At 36.0% G+C, this 12,072-nt stretch overlaps 1 protein-coding gene across 25 annotated transcripts in view; it reads right to left on the bottom strand.

Annotated features, from left to right (window-relative positions):
* Nucleotides 1-12,072, bottom strand: part of Zfp638 (zinc finger protein 638) — a 119,804-nt gene that overhangs the window by 37,755 nt on the left and 69,977 nt on the right. For all 25 annotated transcript variants that reach the window (XR_001785106.2, XM_006505704.4, XM_017321434.2 and 22 more), the window contains 5 exons: nucleotides 7,834-7,872; nucleotides 5,976-6,283; nucleotides 4,230-4,504; nucleotides 2,754-2,900; nucleotides 1,176-1,298 (listed from right to left, as the gene is read on the bottom strand). Coding sequence is in view for 24 of the 25 variants with exons in the window: in XM_006505704.4 (XP_006505767.1) it covers nucleotides 1,176-1,298; nucleotides 2,754-2,900; nucleotides 4,230-4,504; nucleotides 5,976-6,283; nucleotides 7,834-7,872 (892 nt within the window). In the remaining variant the exon portion in view is untranslated. The remainder of the gene's footprint in view (nucleotides 1-1,175; nucleotides 1,299-2,753; nucleotides 2,901-4,229; nucleotides 4,505-5,975; nucleotides 6,284-7,833; nucleotides 7,873-12,072) is intronic.

Raw genomic sequence — 12,072 nt, 5'->3', positions numbered from 1 at the left:
AAAATTTAAATGCATTCAAGCATATGGAATGAAAAATATTTTTTACATTTATTTTATTTATTGTCTGTCTTCTCTGTTTATGCCTGTTCTACAATACAAGTGTGGCATTCAAAGGACAACCTCCCCAAGTTGGCTGTTTCTCTCTTTTTCCCATATGGGTTAGGTCATCATGGTCAGTGGCAAGTGCCTTACTTCACTGAGCCATGCATGATACTGGCTCATTTCTAGTATATGAAAGCTGAAGCAGAGGGATAGGAATTTGAGGTCGGTCTGGGCTATATAGTGATTCCCCTCAATCAACAAAAATACCAATAGAAAATGGAAAAGATATAGGCAATTCAAGAAAGGGAGTTTTAACATAGATAATAATTATTATTTATTAAATAATACAGCATATTTACATACTAGATTTTTTCACTGAAGAGATTAAGATGATGGCTACAAGTGTTCCAGGTCTCATGAATCACAGGGGTGTAAATGACTGCAGCTATTCTATAGGATATGCACCTATATCCTTCATTGAACAACTGTTCTGGTGTACACAAGAACAAGTACAAAAGTGTCACCAATAAAATCATAAAGAGCTAACTAAAGTCTTGCCTTTGGAAATGAAAAAAAGTAATAACTCAAGTATCTTTCTATAAGGAACTGTCAAGACAATCACTCAACATAAAAGTCACAAAAGGAGGAAAGTCTCAACTACTTTTAAGATTAAATTACTACTGATTGAGGAATATATGTTAATGAATCTCTAAAAGAGGTATTCTATAGCAAATAAAAATGTAAATTATTAAAACAAAGCAAAACCAAAGCAAAACTTACTGGAAAATTTTAAATAATTCTATAGATATTATATATGGACATTTACAACATAGGAAATGGTACAGAAAAACTAAACTCAAATAAGGTATGTCTAAAGAAACAAAAGACTCTAGTGAACATATGGATATAAAATTCAAAATTTATAATCATAATTATGGTTTCATAAACAAAGGTCTGTAACAGCCTCTGGTACTAGACTGTCTTAGTGTGTTATTCATCACTTAACATTATACTAGTTGTGGTTGTACATATGTAGACAGATAAAAGGTTTTAATTTTTGTACTAAGATTTATGCATTTTTCTACATGTATCCCACACATTTAAGTAACAAAAAACATCTAAATTCAATTTACCTGTGGCTTTTTCTTTCCTGGAACACATACTTTCACACTTTTTCCTTTTATCACAAGAGGCATTGTTTCAATGTACTTCATGATTGAAGTAACTGCTTTTCTAAGCTCCATTTCCAAGTAAGCCTAAAATAAAATTTGTGTGTGAATGGAAAATTTGGGTTTAAAAAATCCATTTTATTTATATTCATTCTTTTTGAGACAGTCTCCTCCACACTAGTCTTGAATTGTTATATAGTCAAGACTGCCCTTCAAATGTTGACTCTCTGTCCCTCCCTCCCATGTGCCACCCACTAGGCTTACGGTTCTGCATTTTAAATGGACTTACTGTCTTAGCTCTGTGGAACATAAAGTTATAAAGTTATCTCAAGAACTGGAGCTTTTGTCTTTTTGTTTTGCTAACCTATATTATGATCTTTAGTATGCTTCCCATACAAGTTTTTTAAAAAACATATTGTTTCACTGAAGTTTGGAACCAAACAAATGTTACTTATTTCTACTGAACATTTATCCATACTGACCAAATAATACTTATAAGTGATGAGAAATGAGGAGAGGAACTGGGGAGATGGTTCAATAGTTAAAAGCATTGGGTACTTTTTCAGAGGATCTGAGTTCAATTCCCAGAACTCTTATGGTCGCTGCAGCACCAGGCAGGAATGTGGTCTGCGGACTACATGTAGAAAATACACCTATATACATAAAGATTAATTAAAGAAATGTGGAATAAATTATAGACTTTTAGTTTCCATAAAACCCTGTAAGATATATTTTGGGTTGGTGAAAGTTGTATCTAGTGAAACTAGACTCGGTGTTGAGCTACAAGTATTACATCTAAAATAATCACCAGGTTCTTCTCTTATCCCCTCCCTTCACTGAATTCCTTCATACTCTGAGCAAGCCTCTCTCTTATATTGTGATGTCTTTTCTTTTTTGGTTTGTGGCCTACTGTATTTATTTAAAATTGCATGCATGAGCATAGGTGGCACATAAGCCTGATATACATGTGTAATTTGTATTTTTTGAGCTTAGGACCAAACCCAGAGCCTAGCAAGCACTCTATCATGAGCTAAATCCCAACTACAAAATGTTTAAAGCCTCTCCCTTTACGGAAACTACCATGTCTTCCCTTTGCCTCAACTCAACAATAGTCTATTATCCTTAGTCTAGGGTTGGTCCATAATTCACAAACTTTATCATGAATATAACATACATGTAAACAATATAAACGGTACAAGAGAAATCATTTCTTTTCAAACTTTCACTTTTATTTTTAGTATTCTTAGAAACACAGCAATGTTTTCTCATTTACATATCCACACCTATTTCTATATGACAATGGCAAAATAACTGTGCCCCTATGACCAGCCTATGAAACCTTAAATATTTATTATCTGGCACTTTATTCTATTATGTCAATTCTCTGGAGCCTTGTTTTATTCCTGGGTGCTCTTCCTGTCCATACAAATACTATGGAATAGTTAACCATGACATAGATAGCACAAGCAGCTACAATACCAACAATATCCCCACAAAAGCAACAAGTCTGTAAGGATTTTCACAACTGACTCGATGACTCACCTCATTTCTACAAGGAACAAGGAGAACATCACTAATTTTTCCAAATGGCAGAAATGCTTTTCTAATATCTTCTTCAGTAAAGCCATCCTCTGGAAGTTCAGATACAAGAAGAATTGAGTTGGAACTCAAAGACTGATCCTTCTGTGGCTGATTTTGGAATGAAAGAAAATTAAAAAGAAAGAACATAAGCCATAAGGTATAGTAATCATAACTCCACATATAATTTCTATTACTCAATACTTTTATAGATCTCTTATAAATAGTACATCTTTGTTCGTTCTCCATTCCAGTAATTCAAGGGATGGTAATAGAACATTTAAGGTCTCACACCTGCCAGGTACACACAGCTAATCCCCCCACACTTGGGAGAATGAGCAAAGAGGATGGGCCGCAAGACTGGGCCATTGTGGTAGAGCAGATAGATATGAGCTACAGGACAGAAGCTAGAGTTCTTTCTGAGGAAGATCAAAGCTCAGAAAGGTGAATAAGACATCATCTGTAATTCATAGAGTAAACATGTTGATTGTTCCATATTTCTTTTAAAAAACAAACAAGCAAAAAACAAACAAACAAAAACAAAAACAAACCAGGAGGCAGAGCCAGGTAGATTTCTTGTGAGTTCCAGGGCAGTCAAGAGATATGTAACAGAGAGACCTTGTCTCAAAACAAAACAATAGGAAGGAATCTGGCTATACCTAGTAGCAAGTTTGCCAAAAATAAACTAAAAAAGGAAAATTCCTTTGAAAATTCTGTCAACAGAGGTCCTGAAACAGGCTGGTGAGATGGCTCAGCAGGTAAGAGCACTGACTCCTCCAATATTCCTAATAATCTTCATATTGTTTTAAGGTTAACCAAAATATACTCTTTTAGAACACAGAAAATAATTGTTGAAAGTCTTCAGTGTATTAGACAATTTCAAAGGCACATTATAAAATATTAGGTCTACTAGAATTATACAAATGACAGTTTAGATGTTATTTAACAATAAATCAACAAAATGTAAGAGTATGCCAGTATAGTAATAAGTAGGTTATAATCAACATACAAGCATAGACAAAAAATTATCAATTCTTAGAATTCTAGCTGATAAAAATTAAGTCACTAATACTGGTCCACACAGCTCCTGAAGCTAACCAAAGCCTTCATCAATATATCACAGCATAAGCTTTTGTTCTGAGATAGTGTTTGTAAGAAGTCTCCTGCCTTAGCCTGCCTAACTACACTACAGGAACATGAACTGCCCTGACTACAACATTTTTGAGCACAAACATTAACCATCTGGCATTCCTAATCTACAATAGTAAATTATTAGGCTTTTGTTATTCATAAGAAAAAAATCTGTCTCCCATCCCAGTAATTTAACAAAAACCGATTTGAATTTACAGAAAATGTGACTCCAAAGACCCAATTTATTTTCTATTTGTCATAGTAACAGATGTAGGTATACTTGAACTAATCCACAAAAGAATTACTGACCTTCCGCTGGGCCAAAGCACTTTTACCAGACTCCTGTTTACCTTCTGGTAAAGTGTCATCTTCCAGATTCTCAGACTTGTGAGCAGAATATGCTCCTAAATGTGAATCACTCTTTACAGAGCTTAGAGATTTCGCTGATGGCTTTGTTCCACTGGCAAGTTTTGGCTTTTGTGCTGGTGAGAGCCCTTTATCAACTGTTTCAGTATGTTTCTGTTTAGTAACTTCTGTCCCATGCACAGAACGTTGTCCTCCATCTTCTAATGCCTTTTTCCTATCTGATTAGAAAAAAAATACATATATTCATATGTACAAATTAAAAAGAACTAAATGGCATGTAGCATTTTTATGACAACACAGCCCTAATATCTTCTGGAGTTTTTGGGGGGGGGCTGGGGGTTGATTTTATTCCCAAGAGTATATTCATTATTTATTCAAGAACATATTTATTTTATTAAGCACATATTTATTTGATGAGAGACTAGTTTACAAGACAATGTTCACAAAACCATACAATCTAGAAAAATTTTAAAAAACAACTTAAAAGACCATTTCAAAACACTAAGAGTAACATGAGTAAGATTACAGAGCCATTCTCAGGCTTAGTAAGCAGCTCACATACTGCATGTAAGCATGCACACAGGCACACACGAACACAGTTCTCAGTCTATAACCTCTCATCTTCCAACTTTATATGCAGTAGTTCCTTTGTTCGTCGTTCCTTTTGTCCTCAAAATTTTAGCCTCAGGGTCTCTTAACAATCTCAGGGTCCCAGAGCTTATTTTTTCTTATGTGTATTTTATTTAACACATCAGAACTTAAAATAGAATTTTAAAACTGCTAACTCATTTAATAACATACTTCCATATTAATATTTTTATGAAAATTAACTACTGGCAAAAGAATGAGATGATTAGTATCATTCCACATTTTCCCTAACATGTTAACACTAAGCTTGAAAGTTAACCTCTGCTCTGTATCCAATCCACTATGTGTGCTATATGTACACTTTTGGGTCAAAATATAAGGAAAATCAACCCGAACACAAATTTGGTTTTGGAAAAGGAAAAGACCTTACACAACTCTGAAAAGACCTGTAGACCCTATTAGGAACTTAGGGTCTTGGACCATACTCAGATTAGACAGCTGACACATTTCAGTTATTTCCATTCAATTTCTTTAAATATACTGAATATAGTTAAAGACATATGCAAGGCACTACCTTAATATAAACAATGATTTCCTTCATTATAGGCTATGTATGTATATGTAGCAGAGGCAGGCGGATTTCTGAGTTCGAGGCCAGCCTGGTCTACAAAGTGAGTTCCAGGACAGCCAGGGCTACAGAGAAAAACCCTGTCTCGAAACCAACCCCCCCCCCCAAATATATGAGCTACTTTAGAAGTCACTAAACCATTATTAAATAATTAGAAGATAATTATTCAAAACATGAAGTTGGCCTCAAATTTATTTTATGTAGCAGAGAATAACCTTGAACTCTCAATCCTCTACCTCAGCCTCCCAATTTGCTGAAATTACACGTGTGTACCATCCAGCTTATCTTCAGTCCTTGTTTTTTAAAATGGATGCTGATAAACTAAATGTTTCATATATCTAACCAAAGTTACAAGAATAACAGACTCTCAAGTGTGATTCTAATTTCATACAGCAACTTTAAAGTTTAATTAAAATACAATATCTCATTTCCAAAACTCAAAAAAAATGATGGCATTAGGATTATCGGTGTACCTGATCTCACTGATTTTCTTGATGTCCTCTCTGGGCTAGCTGACCGATAGGACTTCGGACTTCTTCTAAGGAGATTCCGACTACGATATGGAGAACGGGACCTGGATCTGGACCTGGATCTGGATCTATATTTAGAAATGAAACGGTGGCAAATTCTTGGACTTCGACTCCTTGGTCTATAGATATAACGGACTGGACTTCGAGAGCGACGGATTCTGTGACCTGAGCTTGATCTCCTAGAATGTCTGGGGCTGGGGGAATGAGAACGTCTTCTTGGAGTTTCATTTTCTTTCCTATTGCTCTCATTTCTACAGAGTAGAAAACAGAAACAAGACTCAACAATTTAATGTAGATTTAAACTATATGAAATAGAAATAATTTTTTAAACAAACATTTATTTTTATTATTTTTGAGTGTTTATACCATTGCCTGAGTGTGTGTCCAGGTTCCCATGAGGTATCAGATCCTTCAGAGCTGGAATTATACATTGCTGTAAGCTACCCCATATAGACGCTAGGAACTGAACTTGTGCCCTCTATAAAAGAGCACTTAAGGACTCTTAACCACTGGGCAATGTCTCCAGACCTTTCATTGTATTTGCTTTTGTTTCAGAGCAAAGCTCTCACTATGTAGCCCAGGATAACTCTGAACTTGTAACAACCCTCAATCTCAGTCTCCTAAATGCTGGGATTACAGGTGTTAACCACCATGTCTGGCTCAATGGTAGTTTATTTAAAACAATCTACTGGGCTGGCAAAACAGTGAGGTGTATACAGATGCTTGCAAGTAAACCTGATAACCTGAGTTCCATCATCAGACCCCTTAAGGCTACAAGAGAAAACCAACTCTGGAAAGTTGTCCTCTGACATCCACAAGCACCATGGCACATGGGCATGTATATACATATCATACATGAACAAACAAACACACACACAGAATGAATGAATGAATGAATGAATGAATGAATGAATGAATGAAAATGTATCCACTGTTATGAGCACAGAAAAAGCAATCCAAACAGTTGAATGAACCTTCAGTTTGCTTAGGACCTTTTCCTTTCTAATTTACATTATTTTAATGTTCTTCTTAGATTTTTCTCTGTATCAGTTATTTTGCAACTATTTTAAGTTATGTAAATAAATTAGGAATTATTTATATAAACTGTTTTTGAACAAATTTTCCCTGAGAGACTATGCCATCCAAACATATTTCACCGACTTCTGAACATATCTACATAGACCCTAAAGGAACTCAGAACTCAGTAAGACAACTATGAGCATTTGAGGTGTTTATAATTAAGCTCCCACAAACACAAAATGGTAATAGGATCACAACAAAATATTAAGAAAAGAAAGTAAAACCCATAGAAGAAAGTACATTTAAGGTAGAGTAAGTATCAAATTTTGGATTTTCCAACTGCTTAAAAATAAACACAATACAATAGTGTAGTGTAGTAGTGTATGTCTTTAATCCTGCATTTGCAAGGCAGAAGTAGATGGATCTGAGTTCAAGACTAGCCTGTTCTATATAGAGTTCCAGGCAAGCCAGACTTTGTCTACAACAAAACAAAACAAAACAAAACACAATAAAAACAGGACAATTCCAAAAAATAACTTGTAAAAATTTATTGTTTACTTTTAAATGGAAAAAAAGATGCAATAATTAATACTATTAATAATATTACCTCCTGGCCTGGCAGTGGTGGCGCACACCTTTAATCCTAGCACTTGCAGGCAGAGGCAGGCGGATTTCTGAGTTCGAGGACAGCCTGGTCTACAGAGTGAGTTCCAGGACCTCAGGGCTAGAGAGAGAGAGAGAGAGAGAGAGAGAGAGAGAGAGAGGAAAAAAAAGAACTTACCTTCTGGATGGGAGGATCTCAGGATTCCAATCAGGGTATCTATTTGAAAAATAAACACTATTAATGACAGCTCAAAAAATAATAAACTCCAATTAATCTTTATCTGAAATGTGTCAAGACTGCTCAAACTTAAGTTTATATATGATTTAAGACAGTGAAATATACTTCTTGAGGACAATATTTTTATATCTAATCCACTATATAATAAAGGTATATATATGCTAGTAGATATAGCAGAAAAACATTCACCAAGACCTCAACTTTTTTAAAAGTCAAATAAATAGTATAACAAAATTGTTTCATGATATAAAATATTAAGTCTAGGTAGCAGTAAACAGAAAGTAGCAAAGATAGATGATAGGCATGGCGGTACATACCTGCTTTCCCAGCATGTGGAAGGTAGAAACAAGAGAACTGAGGGTTCAAGATCTTTGTCCACCATCAGCCTTTCCCAACTTGAGGGTCGTAACCCCTTTGGGATGTAACCCTTTTACAGGGGTCATTTATCAGATATTTACATTACAATTCATAACAGTAGCAAAATTACAGTTATGAAGTAGCAACAAAAATAATTTTATGGTTGCAGTCACCACACCATGAGTAACTATATTAAAAAGTAGCAGCATTAGGAAGGTTGAGAACCACTGATCTACATGGTAAGTCAGAGACCGACTAAACTATGTGTCATGTGAGATACAGGCTGAGAAGATAGCTTAGTCTGTAAAGAACTTGCTGCACAAGACAGGAGACCAGAATTTGAGCTCTAAACTCATGTAAAAAGCTGAGCACTACAAGCTGTGTGCTTGTAATTTCAATGTGGTGGAGGTAGAGACATGCCGATGACTTGGGCTCACTAGCCAGCCAGTCTAATTATGACCCCCAGGTCACTGTGAAAAATCCTGTCTCAAGAAAGTAGGTGGAAAGCTCTAAGATCAAAGCATCCAACACTGACCTGTGGCCAATAGAAGCCTGCACACGCAGAAAAAGACAGTAAGCAGGTGGGGGTGGGGTAGGGGGGGAGCGAGAGAGAACAAAGAAAAAGAAGTATCTCACCCATTTTATAAGACTGTAGATAGAGGAAGACTTGGTAAGGTTAAAAAGGCATTCTCTCTCTTTTTTAAAGATTTATTTATTATTTTATGTATATGACTACACTATAGCTATCTTCAGACACACCAGAAGAGGGCATGGGATCCCATTACAGATGGTTGTTAGCCACCATGTGGTTGCTGGGAATCAAACTCAGGACCTCTGGAAGAGTAGCAGTCTGTGCTCTTAACCACTGAGCCAAGTCTCCAGCCCAAAAGGCATTCTCTTGAAGAGGAGCACCCATATCTAGTTTCAGGAGGATCTGCATTTCTGGCCTCATAGGTACCTATATTCATATGCACATACCCATGTACTGGCACATATTCATGTACATAACTTAAAAACAAAGCTCCAGGGGACATACAATTTTCATACTTTCTGTTGAAACACACAGAACACAGTATTATATCAAACTCTTTAAGTTATATCCAGCAGAACTTGGAAAAATATACGTAAGAAAGAGGAATTGAAAGAAAAGATAGCATTTTAGGAAGCTCTTTCTTGGCATTGTAGAGGTAGATAGACATTATCTTTATGGGTTCAAAACCATCTAGTTTACATAAATAAGTTCCAGACAAACCAGGGCTACATAAAGAGAACCCGTCTCAAATGAAAGAAAGAATGAAGGAAAAAAATGAAAGGAGGAGAGGAGAGGAGAGGAGAGGAGAGGAGAGGAGAGGAGAGGAGAGGAGAGGAGAGGAGAGGAGAGGAGAGGAGAGGAGAGGAGTATATTAGTAGGCCTGGACTTTATGCTCACATGATAGAACAAAAGCAGAACCCAGAGGCAAACCCCCAATGGTCCTACTCCAGGTACTGGTTGCTGTAGCACAGAAATGACAGAGACAATAAAAAGGAGACAACCTAGAAAGATTCCTTTAAAACAGTGATTTTCAATCTTCCTAATGCTGTGACCGTTTAATACAATTCCTTATGTTGTGGTGAACCCAACCATAAAAATTTTACTGTCACTTCATAACTGCAATTTTGCTACTGTTATGAGTTTATGTAAATATCTGTGTTTTTCAAAGTTTTCAGCCTACAGGTTGAGAACCACTGCCTTAGAAGAAGCAAATTAGCCGGGTGTGGTGGCGCACGCCTTTAATCCCAGCACTCGGGAGGCAGAGGCAGGCGGATTTCTGAGTTCGAGGCCAGCCTGGTCTACAGAGTGAGTTCCAGGACAGCCAGGGCTACAGAAAAACCCTGTCTCGAAAAACCAACCCCCCCACCCCACCAAAAAAATAGGAAGCAAATTAGGAAGGGCCCTAGAAAGTCAGTAATAGGTCTAAGTCTCATCCCCGCCAAACAAACAAAAAAACAAACTAGTTGATGACTAGCAACAAGCTAAGCATATGTATCATCTATGAAATATTTGTGACAAAAGACATTCAACCTTAACTTATTAATGAACAACACAAAAGTAGAGAATATGAGACATTCAAAAGACAATCGCCACACATTTAAAAAAAAAAAAAAAGGGTCAAGGTTGTGAAAGCACCAGCGAAGGACACATAAAGGGAGGGAAGTCTTTCCAGATTATGAATTTTGGCAGAATCTTGGATTGGGGGTACAGATGGTTGCTGTCAATAACAGTTATAAAAGGACTTCTACAAACAACTGGAAGGCTCTGAATCAGGCTTGTGTATTAGAAGGTACTGTGGAGTTAGTGTTAATGTTCTTAATGTGGTATGCTGTGGCTATGAAAAATCTTCCTTATTCTTAGAAGACAAACGTTAAATTTGAATAAATGAACTAGCTAAATGTTAACAACTGGTGAAAATGAAAAAATTTAATATAGCATTTCATACCAACTTCTCTGTGACTTGAAATTTTTTCATATTAAAATACTAAAGAGTGGGCTGGAGAGATGGCTCAGTGGTTAAGAGCACTGATTGCTCTTCCCGAGGTCATGAGTTCAATTCCCACTAACCATTTATAATGGAATCTGATGCCCTCTTCTGGTTGTCTGAAGACAGCAACAGTGTACTCACATACATGAAATAAATAAATAAATCTTTTTAAAAATGTATAAAAAAATACTAAAGAAAAAAAGAACAAAGGGGCATGAGCTATATAAACTCATTAAATATTAAATACTGGATTATAATAGTAGGGAAACTGTCTCCCTGTGCCTCCATTTCCTCATTTGGATGAAATCAGCAATAAGCATGTTTATGTATCATGGGTAATGATAAGACTAAATCAAGCATATATTATAAAGCAGTCAGTATATCTAGCATATGATACAGTATATCTGTGTTTAATAATAAAATTATGGCACAATGTGACTTTTTTTCCCTCAACTACTCCTTGTTCTATATAATCCAGAAAAAGCTAAAAAAGACAGAGGAAGAAAACATAAGCCTTAAAGACTAAAAATACTAAGCATGTATCAATGTGAACTACATATAGTATATATATATATATATATAGTATATACATATAGTATATAGAACTCAATGCAGCTTAGGAGAACAAAGAATAAAGGTGATAATTAAAAATATTTAACTTGGTAAATATTTTGCAGTGGAGGAGAAACCATGAAAAAAAACATTACAGGAGAACACAACCTGAATAATATAGAGTGGGATAAAGCATTAAAAGAGGAAAGCTTGAAAAGCAGTTGAAAAATCAAGGTCCTATGTACACAAGGGAAAAGCTCTCTATACAAAACACTTTAAAGGGGATATGCATGGGGAGGAGAGATGGGAAAATTAAATGCACACACATGTTATTTGTTCTTGTAAATTAACAGCATTTCATGTAACTAGATCATGGTATTAGCATTAATAACTATTACAGCAGGTAACTCACTCCTTAGGAGGGATTGATTCTCTGTTTAGAGTGATAGAAAGGCATATTCAATTCTAGCAATAAATTACTTCTTTTTCTTTTGGGGGGGGAGAGGGAGGGTCTTGGGGAGGGCTGAGATGGGATTTCTGTCCTGGAACTCCCTCTAGGGGTGGGTTTGAACTCATCAAGATCCAACTGCCTGTGCCTCCTAAGTGCTGTTGATTAAAGGCTTCAAGCCTCTACTCTTAAAGTCCACATGATTCATGAAGGGGTTCTCTTACTCTCAAAGCAGGAATAGTGGGCACATGCAACAAAAGCTGTGTATCTTACTACTAAAGCCACTATAAAACAAGTCTAGAC

This window comes from Mus musculus, chromosome 6 (assembly GCF_000001635.26).
Source record: "Mus musculus strain C57BL/6J chromosome 6, GRCm38.p6 C57BL/6J".
Lineage (NCBI taxonomy): Eukaryota > Metazoa > Chordata > Mammalia > Rodentia > Muridae > Mus > Mus musculus.
The sequence above is the reverse complement of the archived record's forward strand: the minus strand, read 5'-3'. Positions and strand labels throughout refer to the sequence as shown.